Genomic DNA, 27,496 nt, shown 5'->3' with positions numbered 1-27,496 from the left:
TCCGTTTCAAAATTGGGGAAAAATGTATTTAGGAAGTTTATTTTTCCTTACCTGGGGTATAGTCTTTTCTTCAAAATTGACTTTTTTTTTTTTTTTTTTTTCATTTTCACAGGCAAAATTAGGCTCGCAAGGCTGCAAAAAATGCTATTGTTTATTGCGTCATTTTTGGCGCGAGAAATGTTTTGGCGCGAAGGTATGTTCGTTGCAAGTTCGTAATTTCCGGCATCTTAGTTGACACTAGGTTCCTTGCACAAGGTTGCGTCTGCCATGATGCGAGTTGTCATTTCCGGATGTTTGCGCCAAAAAATTTCATTTTGCATTGCGCGTCATACTTGGCGCCAAATAATTTAATTATTTAAACCCCACTTCCTATATGCCTCTTGCCTTTCTCTATGCTCAGAAGGCTCTGCTGTTTGCATTTTTTCCCTTTCCTGAAACTGCCATATAAGGAAATTGATAATTTTGCTTTATGTTTTTTCTCTTACATTTGCAAGATGTCTCAATCTGATCCTGTCTCAGAAATCGCTGTTGGATTCCTGCTGCCTGATAACAGTTCTACCAAAGATAAGTGTATCTGTTGTAATTTAGTAGAGATTATATCTCCAGCTGTAGTATGTAACAGTTGTCATGATAAGCTTTTACATGCAGAGAATGTATCCATCAGTACTAGTACAATGCCTGTTACTTCAAAATCTAATGTACATGATATCCCTGTGAATATAAAAGATTTTATTGCTGATGCGATTCAGAAACCTTTGCTATTCCTCCTTCTAATAAACGTAAAAGGTCTTTTTAAAACTTCTCAAAGTTAAAATTTCAAATGACTGACAACATACTGAATTTTCCTCCTCTGAGGATCTATCTGATTCAGAAGATCCTACCTAAGAGATAGACCCTGACAAATCTACTTAACTCTTTAAGATGGAGAATATTCGTTCCATGTTAAGAGGGGTTGATTACTTTGGATATTGAGGAAACTAGTCCTCTTGATATTAAAATGAGTAAACTTTTAAATTCTTTTTATAACCCTCCTGTGGTCACTCAAAGAGACTTTTCCAGTTCCTGATGCTATTTCAAAGGAATGGAATAGGCCTGGTACTTATTTTATTCCTTCTGCTAGGTTTAAAAAGTTGTATCCCTTACCAACAATTTAGATTGGAGTTTTGGGAAAAAAAATCCCCAAAGTTTATGGGGCTATTTCTACTCTTGCTAAACATACTACTATCCCTATGGAAGATGGTACTTCCTTTAAAGACCCTTTAGATAGGAAACTTGAATCTTATCTAAGGAAAGCTTATTTATATTCTGGCTATCTTCTCAGGCCTGCCGTTTCTATGGCTGATGTTGCAGCTGCATCAACCTTTTTGGTTAGAAAGTTTAGTGCAACAGGAAACGGATCCTGATTTGTCTAGCATTGTTCGCTTGCTTCAACATGCTAATCATTTTATCTGTGGTGCTATTTTTGATATCATCAAAATTGATGTTAAATCTATGTCTTTAGCTATCTTAGCTAGAAGAGCTTTGTGGCTTAAATATTGGAATGCTGACATGGTATCTAAGTCTAGATTTGTCAGGAATCAGACTGAGACAAGAAGTGCAAAAATAATCACACCTTTATTAATAGCAAAAAAAATAATAAAGTAAAATAACAAGCCAGGAGTCAAAACCAGAGATCTAAGGCTTCTAATCATTTTGGAGCATTGTCTCTCAAGGGTATCAAAAAGAATTCAGAGTAAGACCTCCTGTGAGAAGATTTTTTTTTTTTTTTTTTTTTTTTTTTTTTCTCTTGCACATTCCAGCAAACCCAGTGAAGGCTCAGGCCTTTCTGAAGCGTGTTTCAGATCTAGAGATTTAAAGGGTAATTATACCAGTTCAGTTTCAGGATCAGGGTCTGGGGTTTTATTCAAATCTATTCATTGTCCCAAAGAGATAAAATACATTCAGATCAGTTCTGGATCTGAAAATTTCGAACCGTTTTGTGAGTGCCAACTTTCAAAATGGTGACTATAAGGACTATTCAGCCTTTTTGTTCAGCAAGGTCATATGTCCACGATAGACTTACAGGATGCATATCTTCATATTCCGATTCATCCAGACCACTATTGGTTTCTGAGATTCTTTTCTAGACGAGCATTACCAATTTGACGCTCTTCCATTTGGCCTAGCAACAGCTCCAAGAATTTTTTTCAAAGGTTCTCGGTGCCCTACTCTCTGTAATTAGAACAGGGTATTGCAGTGTTTCCTTATTTGGATGATATCTTGGTACTAGCTCAGTCTTTACATTCTGCAGAATCTCACACATATCAACTAGTGTTTTCTTCAAAGACATAGTTGGAGGATCAATTTACCAAAAAGTTCCTTGATTCCTCAGACAAGAGTCACCTTTTTAGGTTTCCAGATAGATTCAGTGTCCATGACTCTGTCTCTAACAGACAAGAGACGAATAAAATTGTTTTCAGATTGTTGGAACCTTCAGTCTCAATCGTTCCCTTCAGTGGCTATGTGCATGGAAGTTTTAGGTCTCATGACTGCAGCATCGGGCGCGATCCCCTTTGCTTGTTTTCATGAGACCTCTCCAGTTTTGTATGCTGAAGCAATAGTGCAGGGATTATACAAAGATATCACAATTAATATCCTTAAATCCCAATGTTTAACTTTCTCTGACTTGGTGGTTAGACCACCACCGTATAATTTAAGGGGCCTCTTTTGTTCCTCCAACCTGGACTGTAATCACAACAGATGCAAGTCTTTTTCAGGTTGGGGAGCTGTCTAACGATCTCTGACAGCACAAGGGGGTTGGCAATCTCAAGAGGTGAGGTTGCCAATCAATATTTTGGAACTCCATGCTATTTTCAGGGCTCTTCAGTTTTGGCCTCTGTTGAAGAGAGAACCGTTCATTTGTTTTGATACTTGCTTGGACGGAATCCAGCACTTGTCTAATTTCTGCATTACATATCTCGGGTATAGACAATTGGGAAGGGAATTATCTCAGCCGTCAGACTTTACATCCGGGGGAGTGGTCTCTCCATTCAGATGTTTTTTCAGATGTGGCGTCTTCCAGAAATAGTTCTGATGGCTTCTCATCTAAACAAGAAACTGCCAGGTACCTGTCCAGGGATCCTCAGGCGGGGTCGGTGGATGCATTAGCAGTTCCTTGGTTTTACCAACCTGCTTATATCTTTCTGCCTCTAGTTCTTCTTTCAAGAGTGATTTCAAAAATCATCATGGAACGTTCATTTGTGTTTCTGGTAGCTCCAACATGGCCTCACAGGTTCTGGTATGCGGACCTTGTCCGGATGTCCAGTTTTCAACCTTGGCCACTTCCTTTAAGACCAGACCTTCTGTCTCGAGGACCGTTTTTCCATCGGGATCTCAAATTGCTAAATTTGAAGGTATGGAAATTGAACGCTTAGTGCTTAGCCATAGAGGTTTCTCAGACTCGGTGATTAATGCTGTATTACAGGCTCATAAATCTGTTTCTAGGAAGATTTATTATCAAGTTTGGAAGACTTATATTTCATGGTGTTCTCATAAATTCTCCTGGCATTCTTTTAGAATTCCTAGAATTTTACAGTTTCTTCAGGATGGTTTGGATAAAGGTTTGTCTGCAAGTTCCTTGAAGGGACAAATCTCTGCTCTTTCTGTTTTATTTCACATAAAGATTGCTAAGCTTCCTGATATTCACTGTTTTGTTCAGGCATTGGTTCATATCAAGCCTGTCATTAAATCAATCTCTCCTCCTTGGAGTCTTAATTTGGTTTGGAAAGCTTTACAGGTTCCTCCGTTTGAGCCTAGCATTCTTTAGACATTAAACTACTTTCTTGGAAAGTGTTGTTGCTTTTGGCTATCTCTTCTGCTAGAAGAGTTTCTGAATTATCTGCTCTTTCTTGTGAGTCACCTTTTCTGATTTTTCATCAAGATAAGGCAGTTTTGCCGATTTTCATTTAAATTTTTACCTAAAGTTGTGAATTCTAACAATATTAATAGGGAAATTGTTGTCCCCTCTTTGTGTCCTAATCCTAAAAATTCTTTGGAAAGATCCTTACATTCTCTGGATGTTGTAAGAAGAGCTTTGAAATGTTATGTTGAAGCTACTAAATATTTCAGAAAGACTTCTAGTCTATTTGTTGTCTCTTCTGGTTCTAGGAAAGGTCAGAAAGCTTCTGCCATTTCCTTGGCATCTTGGTTAAAACTTTTGATTTATAAGGCTTATTTGGAGTCTGGTCAGGCCCCTGAATCAGAGATTCACAGCTCATTCTATTGTTTTAGTCTCCACTCGTGGGCTTTTAAGAATGAAGCTTCAGTTGATCAGATTTGCAAAGCAGCAACTTGGTCTTCTTTGCATACACTTACTAAATACTACGGTTTTGATGTATTTGCCTCTTCAGAAGCAGGTTTTGGTAGAAAAGTTCTTCAGGCAGCTGTTTCAGTTTGATTCCTCTGCTTATGTTTTGTTTTTGTTTTTTTTTTCATTTATGAGAAACTTTTTTTTTTTTTGGTTGTGGATTTAACTTTTTTCAGCGGAAAATGGCTGTTTTTATTTTAACCTTCCCTCTCTAGTGACTCTTTTGTGGAGTTCCACATCTTGGGTATCGCTATCCCATACATCACTAGCTCATGGACTCTTGCCAATTACATGAAAAAACATAATTTATGTTAAAACTTACCTGATAATTTCATTTTTCATATTGGCAAGAGTCCATGAGGCCCACCCTTTTTATGATGGTTATGGTTTTTTGTACAAAGCACAATTATATTTCCAGTTCCTTTTTTTTTTTTTTTTTTTTTTTAATGCTTTTTACTCCTTTCTTTATCACCCCACTACTTGGCTATTCGTTAAACTGAATTGTTAGTGTGGTGAGGGGTTTATTTTTATAGGCATTTTGAGGTTTGGGAAACTTTGCCCCTCCTGGTAGGATTGTATATCCCATACGTCTCTAGCTCATGGACTCTTGCCAATATGAAAGAAATTAATTTATCAGGTTTTTTTACATAAATTTATATTTTTTTAAAACAATAACAATTCTAGAGTAGACTGTTCCTTTAAATGTCATCAAAACAAAAGTAACATTTTGGTTACTGCAAGTGTTTTTCAGTAACCAAACTCCACCCACCAGTTGCTTTATTTGAAAGAGCTAATCTCAGTTTGAGTCTGCAGACAATAAGGTTAATCACAGTATAAAATTTAGAACAAATTGAATTGTTTTGCAGTTATCTGTTAAAGACAATTAGGGAATATGTAGCAGGGTTAGCTATGAAGTCTGTAGGGTGCAGTACTAGCTTTGAAAATTAGAAAATCTGCCATTGTCAGAGCTAAATTGCATGAAAAGGGGCAAAATAAATAATGAATGTATTATGCATAGTTATTTGCATATATTAAAATCTCAAGGTGTTTTACTGCCTCTTTATTTTCATTGTAAACTGCTACACATCGCTTGGTTTTTGTTTTTTTGCTTTATTCTATATTCCCTTTTTCCCCATTGAATTATGACAAAAATATTAATTACAAAATAGGCAACTATCTGTTACTATTGATACCTTACTAGATTATTTTAAGCTGAGGTATCTTCTGCTTAATACTCCTATAGCACCAGGCATGGGATGCCCTTGTGCTGCTGTGCATTCTGGTCATTTGAATTCCTCCTGTGCCCACAGTGCAAACCCTGGAAGGACAAATCCTGCTGCACAGCGGAGACCAGCCTGGGGGCCCACACTGACAAGTCTACTCTGTACAATTTCAACTGGGACCACTGTGGCATCATGACTCCCGAGTGCAAGAAGCATTTCATCCAGGACACCTGCTTTATCGAGTGCTCCCCTAACCTAGGACCCTGGATACAGAAGGTAAGGGATGGTGGGCATAGATGATATAAAAGCATAAGCTCTCATACCTATATTCAGTATAGAGCCCTGATGACCAAAGACCACAACAAGACTATAGCTTAGCAGGAATAACACTTTGTAGAAATGTCCAAATGATCAAGAGACTAAGGAGACTAAGAAAAACTCACTGAAGGATCTCTCACGTTTCCGCAACCTCACCAGTTTCTATATTTTATGCAGTTCATAACTAAATCTTTCTTCTGTCTCAATATTTGTATAAGCCTCTGGGACCCGATCCAATATGCAGCGTCGCCCGCAAAAGCCGGCGGCGCCAAATTCTGCGCTGATTTGATATCCTATATACGGCGTAACATAGAAGTTATGCTCGTATATTTCACCCTTCGGCCGTAGTTTTTTGGCCCATAGACTGGTATAGAAAAGCCGCGCAGTTTGGTATCCAATATACAGCGTAAGGACTTACGTGGCGAAGATGGAGAAATCTTACTCCATTTTAACCTCGCCACAAAATGCAGCGTAGTAAGCCTTATGCTGAGTATTGGAGCCCCGTAACTCCCTAAACTGCCTGCAAAATAACACCTAACGCATGCGCAATGTCTACCTGTCAACCGCAATACCTAATAAAGTGTTTAACCCTTAAACCGCCACTCCCGGCCCCCTCCGCCACCTACATTAAATGTATTACCCCCTAATCTGACCCCCTACACCGCCGCCACCTATATTAAATATATTACCCCGTAATCTGACCCTCTATACCGCCGCCACCTATATTAAATATATTAACCCCTAATCTGACCCCCTACACTGCCGCCACCTATATTAAATATATTAACCCCTAATCCGATTCCCCCTACACCAGCTACATTAAATATATTAACCCCTAATCCAGTGTTTTTCAACCAGTGTGCCACGGCACACTAGTGTGCCGTGAAAGATCCTCAGGTGTGCCACGGCAGACTGAGAACAGTGTGACATATTTTTTAAATTTTGCTTGTTTTAATGTGACAGGCTCATCAGGCAGACAGACAGGCATCATTTACAGCCATGACATATTGACATTCATTCACAGACAATCATTATGATGTCTAATATATACTGTATTAGGCTACAATGTGTGATTTTGGGATGGTGGTGTGCCGCAGGATTTTTTAATGTAAAAAAGTGTGCCACGGAAAAAATTTTTTTGAAAATCAATGCCCTAATCTAATCCCCCCTATACCGCCGCCACCTATATTAACTATATTACCCCCTAAACCTAAGTTTAACCCTAACACCCCCTAACTTAATATTATTTAGATTTATTTAAAAAATATTTAACTAAATTATTCCTATTTTTAAAACTAAATACTTACCTATAAAATAAACCCTAAGCTACAATATAATTAATAATTACATTGTAGCTATTTTAGGGTTTATATTTATTTTACAGGCAACTTTGTATTTTAACTAGGTACAATAGCTATTAAATAGTTAATAACTATTTTTAATAGCTACCTAGGTTAGGATTTATTTAACAGGTAATTTAGTAAATATTTGAACTAAGTTACCATTACACCTAACACTACACTATCAATACATTAATTTAATAAACTACAATTATCTAAACTAAAATACAATTAAATACACTAAACTATATTACAAAAAAAAAAACACTAAATTACAAAAAATAAAAAAGTATTACAAGAATTTTAAGCTAATTACACCTAATCTAAGCCCCCTAATAAAATATAAAAGCCCCCCAAAATAATAAAATTTCCCTACCCTAAACTAAATTACAAAAGTAATCAGCTCTATTACCAGCCCTTAAAAGGGCTTTTTGCGGGGTTAAGATTTATTTTACAGGTAATTTTGTAATTATTTTAACTAGGGTAGCTATTAAATAGTTAACTATTTAATAGCTATTGTACCTAGTTAAAATAATAAAAATATAAACCCTAAACTAGCTACAATGTAATTATTAATTATATTGTAGCTATCTTAGGGTTTATTTTATAGGTAAGTATTTAGTTTTAAATAGGAATAATTTAGTTAATAATATTATTTAGATTTATTTAAATAATAATGAAGTTAGGGGGTGTTAGGGTTAGACTTAGGTTTAGGGGGTAATATAGTTAATATAGGTGGCGGCGGTGTAGGGGGCTCAGATTAGGGGGTAATACATATAATATAGGTATATACATTTATTGTTAGGAGTGAGAGGGGGGATTGCGGATAGAGGGGTATACGTGTCGGGCTATTTTTGGGAGGCGTGTTAGACAGTTACGTGATAGTTGTTTTTTTTTTTGGGGGGGGGGTTTTATAGGCCGCGGCAGTTTCTAAAGTGCCGTAAGTCACTGGCGACTCCAGAAATTTGTACTTATGCTCATTTCTGGACATCGCTAGTTTGTTCGACTTACGGCACTTTAGCAACTGTCGGCGCCATATATGTGTGAGCTCGATGTGCGAGGTGAAACTATGGGCGGCGCGATTTTCCACGCTTGCACCGAAACCTGCGCCATATATCTGATCGCACCCCTGGGTGGTTGGGGTTGTTTCAGAGTTGGGATGGTCCAGAGGTAGACTCTGTGGCCACGGTGGGGCTGGGGGAACCTGGTAACATAACTGGGCTTTTTTTAGGTAAAGTTTAGCTGGTGCTAGGTTGAAATCGGTATATGTAAAAGGTGAGAAAAAAGAAAGATCCCAGATTGTGTCAATAAAAATCTGTTTTTTGTAGATTACCATAAAAACACGGGAGAGAGCTCTGTCTCTAAGCCTTGAGGATAAACATGAATCAAATTGACTTTAGAGGATGACCCTTTACCTTAGCCTTAGTGGACATCTCATTGTGACTGTGTAGATTTCTAGCTAGAAATGTATGGGTTGTTTTCAATTTAATGGAGATATTGGTGTAAACGGTCACTAACTCTTGTCATTGTGACATAACATTTTCATTTTTGGAAGCCACCAACATCAGCCGTTTACGTAGTTAAAAATAGAACTTTGATTTACTTTGCAAAGTGCAGTATGCGGTCTTCCTAACGCAGCATCCTGTGGATTACAAGTATTTAAAGGGATATGAAACACAAACATGTTCTTTTGTGATTCAGACAGAGCATACTTTTTTTTAAAAAAGTTTCTATTTTACTTCTATTATCAAATTTTCTTTGTTCCCATGATATTCTGTGTTGAAGTGATACCTAGGTAGGCATCTGGAGTACATGATAGCAGTACTTAAATCTAGTGCTCCAGAAATGGGGCGGTTCCTAATCCTACATCCCTGCTTTTTAACAAGATACCAAGAGAACGAAGAATGTTTGCTAATAAATTAGAAAGTTGTTTAAAATCACATGCTCTATCTCTTTGATGAAATAAAAAAACTGAGTTTCATGTCCCCAGATTACATATACTACTGTTGCTATTTAAATTGTATCCAGTATTGGTAACAGGACATTTTGCCTAAATACTTATAATATTGTTATGCTGTACAGATACCATTTGCAGCAAGCAATAGTGAGCAAATTGTATCCCCATCATTTTACTGTGGGATTTAAGTGTAGTATTTGCTAAGCAGCAATAGTTCTATAATTGAAAGCCATTGATCACAGTCACTTATTTAGTTTAAAACACAATCTTGGTGGTTCCCCATTAATTATTTGCTTTATTCAACCTTTGGACCACAATGTGTTTTTCATAATATACCATCTAAAGCAGAGCTTTCCAAACTTTTCATGTTGGTGACACTTTTTAGACCTACATCATTTCGCGACACAGTAATTCAGTTGTACTGGCAAACAGGAGGTTAAACTAACTTCTTTTAAGAGATACAGACATACATAAATAATATAACGAAATGTATTTACAGGTAACAGTAAGTATGTGCAAGAATTAAAAAAAAAAAGTTTAAAAAAACCAATAGCTACTTACTATTTTAGTGGGATGTATGAGGTTGATGGGATGAACACAGTTTCTGAATATTTAGTAGAATATTAGATAAAGACATTCGCATTTCATCATCAAGCATTTTTAAGCTTCCCCTTCCTATCCATATATCAAGAGCAGCAATGCACTACTGGGAGCTAGCTGCAAAAAACCCCAACACTTTGACTTCTGACTTCAGCTCAGCATTTAAGCTGCTGCCCTCACCACAAACACACTGCTGTCCCACTTACTGACTACACGTGCAGTTAGGAGCCAATGGGAATAGTTTCAGTTCCTGCTAAGCTGCGCCAATAGGTTAAGATGATCTGTGACCCACTAGGTATCAATCACGTGTCGCCCACGTGATATGCATAGCAGGCAGACGGAAAGTCGGAAACAAAAAAAAATGTAAAAATTTTAAATTCCCCAAAATTTGTGCTGAAGCAGGGACACACCTACACACTGCCCCCGACACACTAATGTGTCACCACACACAGTTTGGAAAGCACTGATCTAAAGGATTATACGTTCAAGCGCATTTTATTATAAATATATTTTGGTCTACTTATTATTTAGCATTGTGGTTGTTGGCCAATATTGATTATACTACTTTTTTGCAATTTAATTTACATTTAATATTTGGTAACATCTAGGGCACTTTGCCTAAACTGCTGCAGTTTATAACAACATTTGTAGTAATTGATACTGAACAGAGCACATCCCTATTGTATTTCTATTGTGGGATTAATAGTGTATAATTTATTAAAATTGAGTTACTGATGCTCTGTATTCATACTGGTGCATGAAACTCTTATAATCATCACACACTAAGATGTTTAGTATTGGTTAAAGGGATACTAAACCCAATTTTTTTTCTTTTCTTTAAAGGGACACTGAACCCAATTTTTTTTAATTTTTTCTTTCGTGATTCAGATAGGAGTAAATTAGAAAGTTGCTTAAAATTGCATGCTCTCTTATCAAATTCTTTTGCTATCTTTATTTGAAAAGCAAGAATGTAAGTTTAGATGCAGTCCCATTTTTGGTGAACAGCCTGGGTTGTTGTTGCTGATTGGTGGATAAATTCACCCACCATTAAACAAGTGCTGTCCAGGGTCTGAACCAAAAATTGTCTGGCTCCTTTGTTCGTTTATCTTTATTTGAAAAAAGAAAGCATCTAAGCTAAGAAATTTGATAATAGAAGTAAATTAGAAAGTGTCAGAGTGCAAAAATAATCGCACCTTTTATTAATAACAAAAAATAATGAAAAGTCCACAAGTCAAATAACAAGCCAGGAGTCAGTCAGAGTGGGTAGTCAGACGAGCAGAGTCAGGAACCAGGAGGGACATAAGACAGCCAGGTAATACACAGGAACAGGAACTCACAAATAGGTCTGAGACAACGCAAGGGCAAAGCATAATGAACAGAGGCCCTTTAAATAATAAGTGATGACATCACAATTCTGAGACTGCAACCTGTCTCACACGGATGATTTACAACTGTCTGGCCATAAGAGGGTGTACAGGAAATGAGCAGCATCACACTCTGCACCAGATTCAGCAAGAAAAGGTAAGCAAAATGGCTGCCAGCAGCACATGGCAAACAAAGCAGGGAAAAAACCCTGACAGTACCCTCCCCTCAACGACCCCTCCCCTGCGGGAGAACAAAAGCTTATTGGGGAAATGGGCATGGAAGGCACGGAGGAGGGCAGGAGCATGAACATCAGAGGAGGGAACCCATGAACCCTCCTCAGGACCATAGCCCCTTTAGTGAACCAAATACTGTACGCAGCCCCTGGACATACGAGAGTCAATAATGCTGCTGACCTCATATTCTTCATGGTTGTCAACAAAGATAGGACGGGGACGAGGCAACACAGTGGTAAACCAATGGTTTCAAGAGGGAGACATGAAAAACATTGGAGATTTGCATTGCAGGTGGAAGGTCAAGAGCATAAGCCACAGGATTGACCTGTCGGAGTATTCAAAAAGGACCAACGTAACGAGGAGCCAGTTTTATTGGAAGGCGCACAAAGGTTCAAGTTTTGAGAGGACAGCCAAACCCTCTCACCAACCTACCTCTCACCAACCTGGGGATAACTGGGAGGAAGCATTAATAACACTATTACGAGCGAACTCTGCCCAAGGTAACAGTTCAGACCAATTATTGTGGTGATCTGAGACATAGCAACGGAGGATCTGTTCCAGAGCTTGATTAGACCGCTCCGCAGCCCCATTGGATTGAGGGTGATATGCAGAGGAGAAGGAAAGCTGGATCCCAATTTGAGCACAAAAGGAACGACAAAATCTGGAGACAAACTGGCTACCCCGGTCCGACACTATCTCCTTGGGTAACCCATGTAAACAGAAGACCACCTGGGCAAAAAATGAAGCAAGCTCCTGAGCGGTAGGCAGCTTCTTCAAGTGAATGCAATGTGACATTTTTAGAAAAACGTTCAACCACCATAAGGATAACAGTATTGCCATTGGAAACAGGGAGCTTGACAATGAAGTCCATGGAAAGGTGTGTCCAAGGGACACTCACCATTAGCAATAGGTTGAAGAAGACCCACAGGAAGACGTTGGAGTCTTATTCTGTGCACAAACTGAGCAAGAGGCAACATCAGAACAAAGACATAGCCACCAGAATTGTCGAGTGACAGACCTAATCATTTGGTTCTTGCGCGGGATAGTAGGATAGTGGTAAGTGTGCAAAAGTTTTAGTTCAAAGATTCTCAGGAACAAAGCACTTACCACTAGGTTTCTCAGGAGGTGCATTGGTTTGTGCTGCCAGGATTTCCTCCCCCAAGGGAGAAGTCAAATTAGTACATATGGTAGCCAAAATAAGATCAGGAGGTAGGTACAGATTCCTCCTTGGACAGAGGCGAAAATTGGCGAGAGAGGGCATCAGCCCTAACATTCTTACTACCAGGCAGGTAGGAAACCACATCATTGAAGAGACAAAAATAGCGCCTATCTGGCCTGTCGGGGCGATGAACGTTTTGCTTCGAATAGATAAGTTAAATTCTTATGGTCAGTAAGAATGAGCACTGGTACGCTAGTACCGTCGAGAAGATGCCTCCATTCCTTGAGTGCCAAAATTATGGCCAGTAATTCTCTGTCGCCAATTTCATAATTGCACTCTGCTGGAGACAATTTCTTAGAGAAAAAAAACGCACGGATGCAAGGAACCGTCGGGCGTAGGATGTTGAGACAAGAGGGCACCTACTCCAGTCTCAGATGCATCGACCTCAAGAATGAAAGGCAGGACAGGGTTAGGATGAGCCAGTACTGGAGCGGCAGCAAAGGCATTCTTAAGACTATCAAAGGCCTTAATGGCAGTAGGTGACCAATGGAGTAGATCATTCTCTTTACGGGTCATGTCTGAGGTTTAACCAAGGAAGAAAAGTTTTAATAAACTTTCTATAGTAATTGGCGAAGCCCAAAAAACGTTGAATAGAGCGAAGACCAACTTGGTGAGGCCACTGTAGAACTGCAGACAACTTGTCAGGATCCATGGAGAACCCGGCAACTGAGATGTCATAACCTAGGAAGGTTACTTGAGTCTGATGGAATTCACATTTCTCGAGTTCACAAAACAGGCCATTCTCACGTAGTCTCTGAAGAACCCGAACATCAGAATGATGAGCCTCAAGTGTGGGTGAGTGTATGAGGATGTTGTCTAAGTACACCACAACACACTGTTGCAACATATCTTGTAGGACATCATTAATAAATTCCTGAAAAACAGCAGGAGCATTACATAGGCCAAAGGGCATTACAAGATACTCATAATGCCCGCTCCTGGTGTTAAATGCTGTTTTCCATTCGTGGCCCTACTTAATCCTAACAAGATTATATGCTCCTCTCAAAGTTTAGAAAAGACCGTAGCTCTCTTGAGGCGTTCAAATAGTTCCACAATGAGCGGAATAGGGTAAGCATTCTTAATAGTAAGACGATTAAGACCCCTATAGCAGGATTTGCGGATGATCCCCTGCGACAGAGCATCGGCAACATACTCCTCCATAGCACAAATCTTCGCAACAGACAGAGGGTAATGGCTCCGGGTTGCAGGTCTATGGCACAATCATAATACTGGTGAGGAGGCAATGTACCGGCACAAAGCTTGTCAAAAATGTCTAGGAACTCGGGGGGGCGTGCTTGACCAGCGACCAAGATGGCTGCCTTTTAAATACAGTGGAATATTGGAGCTGATAAATCTGCTGTTTGTTCCGCCTTAGACTAGCAACTCTTACTTTTATTCAAGAAATTTGTGAAAAGAAATACTCCTAGAACGAATTTATGTGACTTACTCACATCAGCTTACACAAGCACACCTGATTAGAGGAGGTGCGCAGCAGAGGACTAGTAATGGCCTGGACCTTTCTATACCCCCCCACTTTGTTCTGATATGTCAGTATAACCAGCCATTTGTTATGAAGAACATTCAAAATTCTAGAGCACCTTGGGGAAAAAATAGAGTTTTGGAAAGATGACAGATCTACTTTTAAATGAGATCAGCAATATGCTAGACGCCTATCAAAAGTCATTCACTGACGCCTTGTATGCAGATTTCCATCCTGAGTCGCTAGACGAGGAACTTGTATGTGCACCTAATGGGTATGGGGGTGGCGGTGCTTTGGAGCCCCGGCATCGGCCACTTGCCTCCCTGATTGTTAATGGCACCCTGGGCACTAGTCACATGCTCCTGTGGAGAGATTCAGAAGTTCCCCGAGATGGAGTTGGGAGAGGGCAGCGGAGCTACGGTTCTCATTTACTAGACCAATGCCCGCTATGCGGGTTGCCTTGGACCATCAGAGGGTTAACGCCCCACCACAGACATTGCCGAGGCCTGCCGGATCCCAGGTACGGCAGAGCTCAGTTGAAAGACTGCGACTAAGCTTGGAGGATGCAGTGCAGCCATCGTTAGGGGGATTTTTGCGTTTCCCCTCTGTAGTGCACACTAAGACTATGAACCTACTATCACGGATTCAGTGCTATCATGTCCCTGAAACTTTATACAGAGGTGTGAGGGACATTGCCACGACTGCATCCTTCTTGCTATGCCTCCTCTGGTTCACAAGACTGAACTTTGTCGCCAGTGTAGGATGCCGGTCCCTGCCTGATAGAGCTGGAGTGGGGTAACTCTATGTTGACAACATGTGGACTGATATACGGTTATTCGACCTCAATGTTTTTCTTTTCTTTATACCCTATTCCTCTCGAAAATGACCCCCCCCCTTTGTAAAGGGTAGAGTTTACCCCCCATCTTATCTACTATATCTTACTGGTTGCACTTAGGGACAAGACACAACTATTTTTATTTACCGGTAGTAGTTATGTATAGTCTCACGGATTACTGTGATCATTATATGGGGCTCAATCTGTTTACTTAAGTATAAGTATCAAAGTGGATATTGTGCTATATTTACGTTTTCTATTTTTTATATATGCAATAGTGTTAATGATGTGTTCCGATTTTGATTTTTGTGGGATATATATAATTATATTAGCTACTAGTATAGTCTGACCTCCATTTGCCTCCAGTCTTGATAAAGATCTTTGCGAGACCGAAACGCGTCGACTGGTAAGCATATTTTCATTCATATATTTATTTTAAAACAATCTACACCATTTTATTTTTCTTTCACAGAAGGCTTGTTCAGGGAAGTTTTTTTACATTCATTTAAGAAGATTGCACATTATTCAGACACAGCATTTGGGTGTTGACACTGATACACAACACTGAAGTTGGAATTATTATCTTTTACAACATTATTTTTTACAACATATTTTTTACTTTTTTTTCAACTCATCCACCACTACTCTTCTTAACTTTGCATATTTCACGGATTTATCATTTTGGACACATGTATCACTGCTTTTTTTGCTGATTGACACATCACAATCTTTGTTTTTGTTATCGTTTGTTTTTCATTCTCATTTTTTTGGCCAATTTTGGTAACTCCTCACATTTTTCACCATTTTTTACAATATTTCATTTTTTTCATCATCTTTTATCCACGTTCAATCCATTTGATTGGCACTATCACCTTTTTCAACTATATGTTAAACACATAGTCCAAGGATCCACTGCGATCTATCCAGATTTATTGCCAACAACTGTTATTTTAAGTAAGCTAGTCGTGCAGTTTCAAGTCATTGGGAATCCTCCAAGTTTTATTATAGAGGAATTTGTTTTAACCATATTCTGGGACCTTGGAGTTCTATTTGTTTTAATCGCAATTTGTTTAATCACAATTGTTTATTTTTTGTTATAACTTTGTTATACATGTATCCATGTTTTTAAATTGTATGTTTATTTGGTTTATATAATAAATTTAATGATCAATGTAACTGACACTTATTGCTCACACCATTACACTCAGACCCAGCCTCTGTCAGGATTGGCGCTTTGGTATACCTTTTCACTATCTCTACACTTCTATAGTTGACAACTAGGTGTCAACATATCAAAGCACAAGGTCTTTTTCTAGTAGGCGCTAGGTGTACACCACAGATAATTTACTTCTATTATCTAATTTGCTTCATTCTCTTGATATTCTTTCCTGAAAAGCATATCTAGATAGGCTCAGCAGCTTTTGATTGGTGGCTGCACATAGATGCCGCATGTGATTAACTCACCTGTGTGCATTGCTATTTCTTTAACAAAGGATTTCTAAAGAATGAAGCAAATTAGATAATAGACGTAAATTGGAATGTTGTTTAAAATTGTATTCTCTGTCTGAATCATGAAATACATTTTTGGGGTTTAATGTCCCTTTAATAAGACTGGCCAGGGTGTCTAGCATAAATATCCAAATTTTCTCCCTCTGTTTTAGCAGTAGCTCTCTATTTTCCCCCCCCCCCCTCCTAGGTTAAATATCCAAAATGGAGAGAGATATTTTGGATATTTATGCTAGACACCCTGGCCCCTAAGGACATAAACAGATATACTGGTCTGTCTTTTATTAATTAAGTTTAAGGCATTGCACAAATCAGTTGCTTCACATTAACGTGAGTGGGTTATGTATTTTTGATTCTTTGTTTGTTTAGTTTTATGGTTACCTGTCTGTGTAGGTAAACTGTACTGTAGGGGGAGTGCATTACCATAGAGCATACAGGGTTAAGGTTTTTAAGGCAGACTGTAAACCCCCCCCCCCCCCCCCCCCCCGAAACGTTGCTACCTCTCTACCTGTCTCTTCAATAAATTGTTGAATTGAACTAAGATGCTGCTGTTCTATTTTTAATTTTTTTAATTTTATTTTATTGGATTTACATTGAGGTTGGCCAGTGGCTCCTCACAGCGTGCACCTTTTGGGCTCTTTTGCTGGACCTTTTGCTGCTTTTCAAATAAGGATATAGCAGTGATGTAATATTAGGAGCTGGACCATTTTTGGCTCAGCACTCTGGATAGTGCTTGCTTATTGGTGGATAAATGTAGCCACTAATAAGCAAGTGCTCTCCAGAGTGCTGAACCAAAAATGTGCCGGCTCCTAATATTTACATTCCTGCTTTTTCAAATAAAGATAGCAATTTGATAATTGGAGTAAATTGGAAAGTTGCATAAAATTGCATACATTATCCAAATCATAACTGGGAAAAAAAATTGGGTTTAGTATCCCTTTAACATCTGTCATTCAGGAATTGTAATTTTATAGCAGAACTTTTCATGTTGGTGGCACTTTTTAGACCTAAATCATTTTGTGACACAGTAATTCAGTTGTACCAGTAAACAGAAGGTTAAACTAACTTGTTTTAAGAGATACGGACACATAAATAAATGATATAATAGCTAAATGTATTTACAAGTAACAGTATGTATGTGCAAGAATAAAAAAAAGTTTAATATCACCAATAGCTACTTACTATTTTAATGGGATGTATGAGGTTGATTGGATGAGCACAGTTTCTGAATATTTGGTGGAATATTAGATAAAGACACTCACATTTCATCATCAAGCATTATTAAGCTTCTACTTCCTATCCATATATCAGGAGCAGCAATGCACTACTAGCTGCAAAAAAACCCAACAATTTGACTTCAGCTCAGCGTTTAAGCTGCCGCCCTCAGAGCTCGGTGAGTCCGATTGACTACTGCCCACCCTGCAAACACACTGCTGGTCCCACTCACTGACTACACATGCAGTCAGGTGCCAATGGGAATAGTTTCAGTTCCCATTGAGCGGCGCCAATAGGTTAAGATGATCTGTGACCCCCTAGGTATCAATCACCTGTCAACCATGTGATATGCGTAGCAGGCAGGCGGAAAGTCAGAAACCAAAAAAAAAAAAAATTGTGCTGAAGCAGGGACACACCTACACACTGCTGCCGACACACAGTTTGGAAAGCACTGATTTATAGTGATCATAATACTGTTCCAGATGTATATATTTTGAAAGGCAGAATATATTAAGATAATAGTACCAGTAGCCTAACCAGAAAACCCTTTATCCAAACTGCTTGGAACCGGCAAAGGTTTGATTTTGGAATAGTTTTGGGTTTTGGGTTTTGAAATATTTGTATCTGTAAAATGACAGTTGTGGGAGGGGATGAAACCAAGTGTAAACAACAATCTTATGTCATTTAGGCAATATGTCCATAGTACAGATTTATACATTTAACTAAGGTAGTATCAGTTTTATTACTTTTGTGACTTACAGGCAGGGAAAATTGTCATTTTTGAAAAGTTTATTTTTAAAAATATATTAATTTAAAATGTTTGGATTTTGGGAATTTTCACCAGTACACCTAATTTTTAAGTTTTATTATTTGCCATATTTTAACATTTTTATGTTTTATTAAGAGTTTGCTGTACATAAGTCTGGGCACAGAGTGCTTAGCAAGCATCGTAGTTGGAGTCTCTCCCCCAAATAGTAGTTACATTTTGTAAACAAGTTATTTCCTGCCTCCTCTAATCATGGGTGCAGCCATTTTGAAATCTTGCTTTCGCTGCATTTCAATGCTTATTTGTCCATGTGCAGCAACTATCCTTCAGAATGATGTCTGCAGTGTAACCTAGGTTCCAAAACAGTGGCACCCGGAGTTGGAGGGAGGTGCATTTAATGTCTTTAAGGCTGACTCTGAAGAATGGTGCTGGCTCTAGTCTCATACCATAGTATGCTTTTGTGCGCAGGTGGAGAGCTCCTGGCGGAATGAGCGTATTCAGTTTGCGCCCATTTGCAAAGAGGACTGTGAGACCTGGTATGAAGACTGCAAACAGGACTACACGTGTATGGAGAACTGGCATAAGGGCTGGAACTGGACCACTGGTAAGCTGGCTACTTGCAGCAGTATCAGAACGCTAGCTTAGGATGTCCGTGTGTTTAACAGCTGCATATACAGGAACGGGGTGGGGTAACAGATAAACATATTCTAGGTATAGACATTTAATAACTGAGTAAAAGGGACATATCGGTTAGATTGTACAGCACTAGCATATTACTATGCATAATAACATAAAAAGGCTCTCTTAGTCCATTTTTAAGCACTGTTATTCTCAACATATATGTGATGCAGATTCCCTTGCTTAGCCCAGCACTGATTACTAAGTGTGTGAAGGGTCCAACCGGCAGCTATGCACATGCGCTGTTATAAACTATTAAAGGGACAGTCTACTCAAAATGAAACGTTCATGATCCAGATAGGGCATGTCAATTTTAAACAACTTTCCAAATCACTTATCATTAAATTTGCTTTGTTCTCTTGGTATTCTTAGTTGAAAGCTAAACCTAGGAGGTTCATATGCTATGTTCCCATTAAGCTACTACACTGGTGCTGTAGGTAAATGTGTATAATTATACAATACATAGCAGATTATTCAGCGTTTTTGCAGAAAACCATTTGTATAAAAGGGAACAAATCCAGCGATTATCCTATAAAACTAACTTGTGCACGGACCATTTATTTACTTTGGTTCTTCAGCCCAACATAGGGACATTCAACTAAAGAATCAGCCTATGATGTGCACAGGAGAGAGCAGCGACCGCATTAACAAAGGAACATGAATGTCAAACGCGTATGGCTTAGACAGAGACTGCAATATTTAATAGTTTTTCCAATATACTTCAGTTTCTTGGTATTCATTGTTGAAAAGTATACCTAGGTAGGCTCAAGGGCAGTAAATGTACTAACTGGAAGCTAGCAGCTGATTGGCAGAAGTACATATGCCTTACATTGGCTCACCAGATGTGCATAGCTAGCTCCCAGTAGTGCGCTACTGCAGGGGTTAAACAGTTATAAGTATGCACAAATCAGTCACTCTCACTCAGACATAAGAGGGTAGAAAGGTGTAACAGACTGTATATTGTTTGTATATGTGACCTAGACCTGTGAGTGCTGTATTATCTCCTGTTTGTATATGTGACCTAGACCTGTGTGTGCTGTATTATCTCCTGTTTGTATATGTGACCTAGGCCTGTGTGTGTGCTGTATTATCTCCTGTTTGTATATGTGACCTAGGCATGTGAGTGCTGTATTATCTCCTGTTTGTATATGTGACCTAGGCCTGTGAGTGCTGTATTATCTCCTGTTTGTATATGTGACCTAGGTCTGTGTGTGCTGTATTATCTCCTGTTTGTATATGTGACCTAGGCCTGTGAGTGCTGTATTATCTCCTGTTTGTATATGTGACCTAGGTCTGTGAGTGCTGTATTATCTCCTGTTTGTATATGTGACCTAGACCTGTGTGTGCTGTATTATCAAGTTGTTTGTATATGTGACCTAGGCCTGTGAGTGCTGTATTATCAAGTTGTTTGTATATGTGACCTAGGCCTGTGAGTGCTGTATTATCTCCAGTTGTTTGTATATGTGACCTAGGTCTGTGTGTGCTGTATTATCTCCAGTTGTTTGCATATGTGACCTAGGCCTGTGAGTGCTGTATTATCTCCTGTTTGTATATGTGACCTAGGTCTGTGAGTGCTGTATTATCTCCAGTTGTTTGTATATGTGACCTAGGTCTGTGTGTGCTGTATTATCTCCAGTTGTTTGTATATGTGACCTAGGCCTGTGAGTGCTGTATTATCTCCTGTTTGTATATGTGACCTAGGCCTGTGTGTGTGCTGTATTATCTCCAGTTGTTTGTATATGTGACCTAGGCCTGTGAGTGCTGTATTATCTCCTGTTTGTATATGTGACCTAGGTCTGTGAGTGCTGTATTATCTCCTGTTTGTATATGTGACCTAGGCCTGTGTGTGTGCTGTATTATCTCCTGTTTGTATATGTGACCTAGGCATGTGAGTGCTGTATTATCTCCTGTTTGTATATGTGACCTAGGCCTGTGAGTGCTGTATTATCTCCTGTTTGTATATGTGACCTAGGTCTGTGAGTGCTGTATTATCTCCTGTTTGTATATGTGACCTAGACCTGTGTGTGCTGTATTATCAAGTTGTTTGTATATGTGACCTAGGCCTGTGAGTGCTGTATTATCTCCTGTTTGTATATGTGACCTAGGCCTGTGAGTGCTGTATTATCTCCTGTTTGTATATGTGACCTAGGTCTGTGAGTGCTGTATTATCTCCTGTTTGTATATGTGACCTAGGCCTGTGTGTGTGCTGTATTATCTCCAGTTGTTTGTATATGTGACCTAGGCCTGTGAGTGCTGTATTATCTCCTGTTTGTATATGTGACCTAGGTCTGTGAGTGCTGTATTATCTCCTGTTTGTATATGTGACCTAGGCCTGTGTGTGTGCTGTATTATCTCCTGTTTGTATATGTGACCTAGGTCTGTGAGTGCTGTATTATCTCCTGTTTGTATATGTGACCTAGGCCTGTGAGTGCTGTATTATCTCCTGTTTGTATATGTGACCTAGGTCTGTGTGTGCTGTATTATCTCCTGTTTGTATATGTGACCTAGGCCTGTGAGTGCTGTATTATCTCCTGTTTGTATATGTGACCTAGGTCTGTGTGTGCTGTATTATCTCCTGTTTGTATATGTGACCTAGGCCTGTGAGTGCTGTATTATCTCCTGTTTGTATATGTGACCTAGGTCTGTGAGTGCTGTATTATCTCCTGTTTGTATATGTGACCTAGACCTGTGTGTGCTGTATTATCAAGTTGTTTGTATATGTGACCTAGGCCTGTGAGTGCTGTATTATCAAGTTGTTTGTATATGTGACCTAGGCCTGTGAGTGCTGTATTATCTCCTGTTTGTATATGTGACCTAGGTCTGTGAGTGCTGTATTATCTCCAGTTTTTTGTATATGTGACCTAGGTCTGTGAGTGCTGTATTATCTCCAGTTGTTTGTATATGTGACCTAGGCCTGTGAGTGCTGTATTATCTCCTGTTTGTATATGTGACCTAGGTCTGTGAGTGCTGTATTATCTCCTGTTTGTATATGTGACCTAGACCTGTGTGTGCTGTATTATCAAGTTGTTTGTATATGTGACCTAGGCCTGTGAGTGCTGTATTATCTCCTGTTTGTATATGTGACCTAGGCCTGTGAGTGCTGTATTATCTCCTGTTTGTATATGTGACCTAGGTCTGTGAGTGCTGTATTATCTCCAGTTGTTTGTATATGTGACCTAGGCCTGTGTGTACTATATTATCTTCAGTTTTTCTCTTCTCTATTCACTGCCAGGAACAAACCAGTGCCCCAATGGAAAGACTTGCAGGAAGGTCACTGAGGTTTTCCCAACGTCCAAAGATTTTTGTGAGAAATTATGGAGCAATTCCTACAAGTACACAACTCTGACCCAGAGCAGCGGGCAGTGCCTGCAGATGTGGTTTAATGCCACCAATGGAAACCCAAATGTCAAAGTAGCAAAACACTACGCGGACATCCTGAACTCCGGTGAAAGTGTCCGCCTCGGCCTGCTGCTTGTCCTGGCATCTCTCTGCCTGCAGTGGGCGCTATAAACTTGCCTTCACTCCCAGACAAGCTGCACAGCCCTCGCTTGGCTCCTGCGTTAGACAAACACATATAACACAGCAGCGCTGTCTGCTAGCCCAGAATAAAACTGCAGAAGCTATTGCCCCTGGAGGACCCATGACCCCTGTACTCTGGCTTCTTGCTGGCATCCTAAAGTAAAGGCCGATATTGTTATTCCTATGTCTGTTTTCAAGCTCCATCTTCTGTTGTGAGGTACATAGAGCTCCTCTGAAACCTCAGTATCACAAGTCTACAGAGGAGGACAGAATCACAAAGTGCCCTGAATCTGGGTCATAATGAGTCTGAGACACAGGAGAGGGGCTGACTGGGGAAATACACCTGTTTATTACATACTCTTGTTCTTCTGCACAGGAATCTTACGGGGATATAAAGGAGGATTTGGTCACTAATGGGTCTTGCCCAATGGGGTGAAAATGAGCCCTGATTGATGGACAAGGAAGTGTTTTAAGAGACATCACTCTAGTGACTTGTTCATGAAAAGGATGCTGGGACTTTGGGTATTTACAGGATTAGGTGCAGGGCACATTCTCTCTACTACTTTTTTAGCTTTGCTTAATTTTATTTAACAAAAATGTTTGAGTAGGAACCACCTCCTACAGCTCTCACACTCACTGTGCTAATGTGCCCACAGGCACCAACCTCATACTACACTAACCACCTCCTACAGCTCTGTCACACTCACTGTGCTAATGTGTCCACAGGCACCAACGTCATTCTACACCAACCACCTCCTACAGCTCTGTCACACTCACTGTGCTAATGTGCCCACAGGCACCAACATCATTCTACACTAACCACCTCCTACAGCTCTCACACTCACTGTGCTAATGTGCCCACAGGCACCAACGTCATTCTACACCAACCACCTCCTACAGCTCTGTCACACTCACTGTGCTCATGTGCCCACAGGCACCAACATCATTCTACACTAACCACCACCTACAGCTCTCACACTCACTGTGCTAATGTGCCCACAGGCACCAACATCATACTTCACTAATCACCTCCTACAGCTATGTCACACTCACTGTGCTAATGTGTCCACAGGCACCAACGTCATTCTACACCAACCACCTCCTACAGCTCTGTCACGCTCACTGTGCTAATGTGCCCACAGGCACCAACATCATACTTCACTAATCACCTCCTACAGCTATGTCACACTCACTGTGCTAATGTGCCCACAGGCACCAACATCATTCTACACTAACCACCTCCTACAGCTCTGTCACGCTCACTGTGCTAATGTGCCCACAGGCACCAACATCATTCTACACTAACCACCTCCTACAGCTCTGTCACACTCACTGTGATAATGTGCCCACAGGCACCAACATCATTCTATACTAACCACCTCCTACAGCTCTGTCAAACTCAGTGTTAATGTACCAACGTCATTCTAAGTGCACACTCCTAAACTTGTCAAGGATTACTCTTTAACAAAGGATGTCAAGAGAACTAAAAAATGATAATCGGTAAATTGGAAACTTTTTTTAGAAATTGTGTTTTCTGTGTTAGATTTAACATCTTTGTTTTTCTTGTAATTTCAAATTTTAAATATTTTGTTATATAAATACCTCCAGTTTTCTGTGAAGTGTTCTAAATATACATTTTACTGTTGCAGCAAATGGTGTCCAGAGCTCTATCCTTAATATTAAAACCTTGTTTTTTTGCATCTGTATAGTGGGGCAATGGGGAGGGAATCTGCTGACTCGGTCACTAGAAAGATTTGCAGTGAAGGATTCTGTGTAAGGTTTTTTTTTTTTAGACTTCTGAACCCTCCTTGTCTCATGACTCACCAGCTGTCCAATAAAAGTAAAATTATTAAACCTGATCTAAATGGTGCATAAGCGTTTCATTAAAGGAACAAGGAAGTACAAAAAAATTTCATGATACAGAGCATATGATTTTAAAAAACAAACAAAAAAACAACTTTCCAATTTTAATTATCAAATTTGTCCCTCTCTAAGGTATTAGTTAAAAAAAAATATTTTAATTGTGACTTCCTGTCAGGAAGTAGAGTTATTTAATGCTGTTAGAAACAAGGTCTATTGCTTTACTAGTTCCAGAGCTTGTGGCCTTTAGTGGATTGTAGGGCTGGGCGATATGGGTGGGGGGAAAAATTGCGTGTTTTTTTTTTTGTTTTTTTTTTCTATTTAATCGTGATTTTATTAAAAATTACTATAACACCTTAATTTTTCAATAAAATGTTTAACGCTACATAATCTTTTTGTACATGTTTCTCAATGTCCAATACACTCCGAGCATAAAAATACAAACCACAAAATAGTTAAAAAGTCAGTAAGTCACTTTAAAAGTTTTTGTACAATATTAACTTTATTGCTCACAACTTTGAGCTGTCCCACCGCCACACCACTTCCAGATGACTCCCACACACTCTTCAATCTCTTCCCAAATGTCCGATTCGCGGGCATTCTCCGGTCCACCCATGACAGCACACTGGTCTGCCTCTCATCCTACCTCTCCGCCTCCGTTTTCATGCCGATCTGAATATTATTATTTTTTTGGTAAAAAAAAAAAAATGGCGTACGCTTGCGGGTTTTTAAACCGCATCGACTAATCACGGTTTTAAAACCGCATTCGCAATTAATCGTGCAGCCCTAGTGGAGTGTTTGTTTTGTGAGCACATTGGTCCTATTATAATGTGTATCAATCTCCTACGTTTTATCACATCAGAGTTGTTCTAATACAAAGAAGAAAAAAGGCTTTAAGTTATTCCAGTTGGATTTGAAGAGCTGGAAGCGTTATTCCAGTTGGATTTGAAGAGCTGGAAGCGTTATTCCAGTTGGATTTGAAGAGCTGGAAGCGTTATTCCAGTTGGATTTGAAGAGCTGGAAGCGTTATTCCAGTTGGATTTGAAGAGCTGGAAGCGTTATTCCAGTTGGATTTGAAGAGCTGGAAGAGTTATTCCAGTTGGATTTGAAGAGCTGGAAGAGTTATTCCAGTTGGATTTGAAGAGCTGGAAGAGTTATTCCAGTTGGATTTGAAGAGCTGGAAGCGTTATTCCAGTTGGATTTGAAGAGCTGGAAGAGTTATTCCAGTTGGATTTGAAGAGCTGGAAGAGTTATTCCAGTTGGATTTGAAGAGCTGGAAGAGTTATTCCAGTTGGATTTTAAGAGCTGGAAGCGTTATTCCAGTTGGATTTAAATTCGGTGGGAAAAAAAATAACTGCAACATGTAAAGACAGAAAAAAACGACCGTTATCTGAAGCTTCTCCAGGTCCAGGAGATTTTCACCACCTTTGTGTACACAAAGTATATGTGGCCTAATTACTTCCGTACTGGTGATGACTTCTTTATTGGATTTGTTGGTGGGTTTGTTTTCCATAGCTTTTCTATTGTCTGCACTGGAGATGACTTTGCAGAGTTTAAAGGAATAGCATAGTCAAAATTAAACCCTCATGATTTAGATAGAGAAGCAATTATAAGCGACTTTCTAATTTACTACTCTTAATTTTTCTTAGTTCTCTTGGTATCTTTATTTGATTGTAAGCTTAGGAGCCGGCCCATTTTTGGTTTATCACCTGGGTAGTGCTTGCTGATTGTTAGCTACATTTAGACACCAATCAGCAAGCGCTACCCAGGTCTGAACCAAAAATGCTCCGGCTCTTTAGCTTACATTCTTGCTTTTTCAAATAAAGATACCAATAAAACAAATACAAATTGATAATAGGAGTAAATTAGAAAGTCTTTATTTTTTCTGTAATGTCCTTTAATAAAATAAAGTTACAATGGATTTGTAGAATAGTTATGCAAGTTTATACATCATCTTTGTTCAGTAAATTTGTATTCAGAAAAATGAATTCAGTCCTTATTTTTATCCCCTGAAATAAATTGGACACTTTTGGTCCTAAGCTAACAGTATTATTTAAAGGGATTACAATGAACATAGGCATAGAATATAGAAAACAACAAGAAAAACATGAAATCTTGCATCAGATGACAGAATATTACGGTGGCTAAACAAATGAAAAGATAAAGTGATGACGGCTGCAAGTCACCAGAACTGAATATCTTTATTTGAAGTGCAACCTAACCTTTGCTATCTTATGCAGGTAAATCTATTGAGAGCCAAACCTCATGAGTTAGCGATGATAAATCTCTATTTATGCAATGACAGTATAATTACTTGGCAAGTATGAGATTCCCCCTACGCCACCTCTGCCGCCGACAGCGCTAGGAGAATACAAGCCTAAATACCTAATGTGTGCCATTCTTATTCCTACTTATTCCGTAACCTCCTGTTAACTGTAATCTAGAGATTTCAAAGTTTCAATTGCGTGTTGAAAGTTGTGGAGGTCTTATGGCCTACAATAAAATGTTGTTGCTTGGGTTAGGTCTAAAATAAAATTCCCACCCTGTGGTTGCCGTAACTAACAGTATTGTGAGTTATTTTTTGGAGTTATGCAAATATAAACAGTTTAATAATAATGTCTAGCATAACTTTAAATAAGGCAAACATATTAACAACATAGAGTACAAACCCCCCCCACACACACCTTTTATAACATGTGAAAGTGAAACGTTGCAGCTTCTCATCGAACACTTTAAAGCTGTCTAATAGTTATATTTTCCACATGAGGTCTCATTGACCTGAGGATATCTGCATTGGGTACTCAGATTTGGTGGAAGGTGTTTTTAATTTATTCAGGTCCCTTGCTAAAATGTATAGCATGTAGGGGTTTCCATCCGGTGGTGTTTGATCTAGGATAGCATCCAAGAGACCGCCAAAGTAAAGAAGCTTTAATGACACTTGGTCCAAGGCCCCCCCAAGGCTCCGGGGTAACCACTCTGACCCCGGTCCATGATTAAATTGTGTAAGCAATCTTACTGTTCCAGGAGTGTCCCAGGG

The 27,496-nt window shown here is 39.3% G+C and overlaps 1 protein-coding gene across 1 annotated transcript in view; it reads left to right on the top strand.

Moving 5' to 3' along the window:
- LOC128652159 (folate receptor beta) overlaps window positions 1-24,440 on the top strand; it is a 60,148-nt gene extending 35,708 nt beyond the window's left edge. The window contains exons 3-5 of the mRNA XM_053705099.1: window positions 5,656-5,844; window positions 18,871-19,006; window positions 22,313-24,440. Of these exons, the coding sequence (XP_053561074.1) occupies window positions 5,656-5,844; window positions 18,871-19,006; window positions 22,313-22,590 (603 nt within the window). The 3' untranslated portion in view covers window positions 22,591-24,440. The remainder of the gene's footprint in view (window positions 1-5,655; window positions 5,845-18,870; window positions 19,007-22,312) is intronic.
- The last annotated feature ends 3,056 nt before the right edge of the window (window positions 24,441-27,496 follow it).

The sequence above is a fragment of the Bombina bombina genome, chromosome 3, assembly GCF_027579735.1.
Source record: "Bombina bombina isolate aBomBom1 chromosome 3, aBomBom1.pri, whole genome shotgun sequence".
Lineage (NCBI taxonomy): Eukaryota > Metazoa > Chordata > Amphibia > Anura > Bombinatoridae > Bombina > Bombina bombina.
This window is presented reverse-complemented; position numbering and strand designations above follow the sequence as displayed.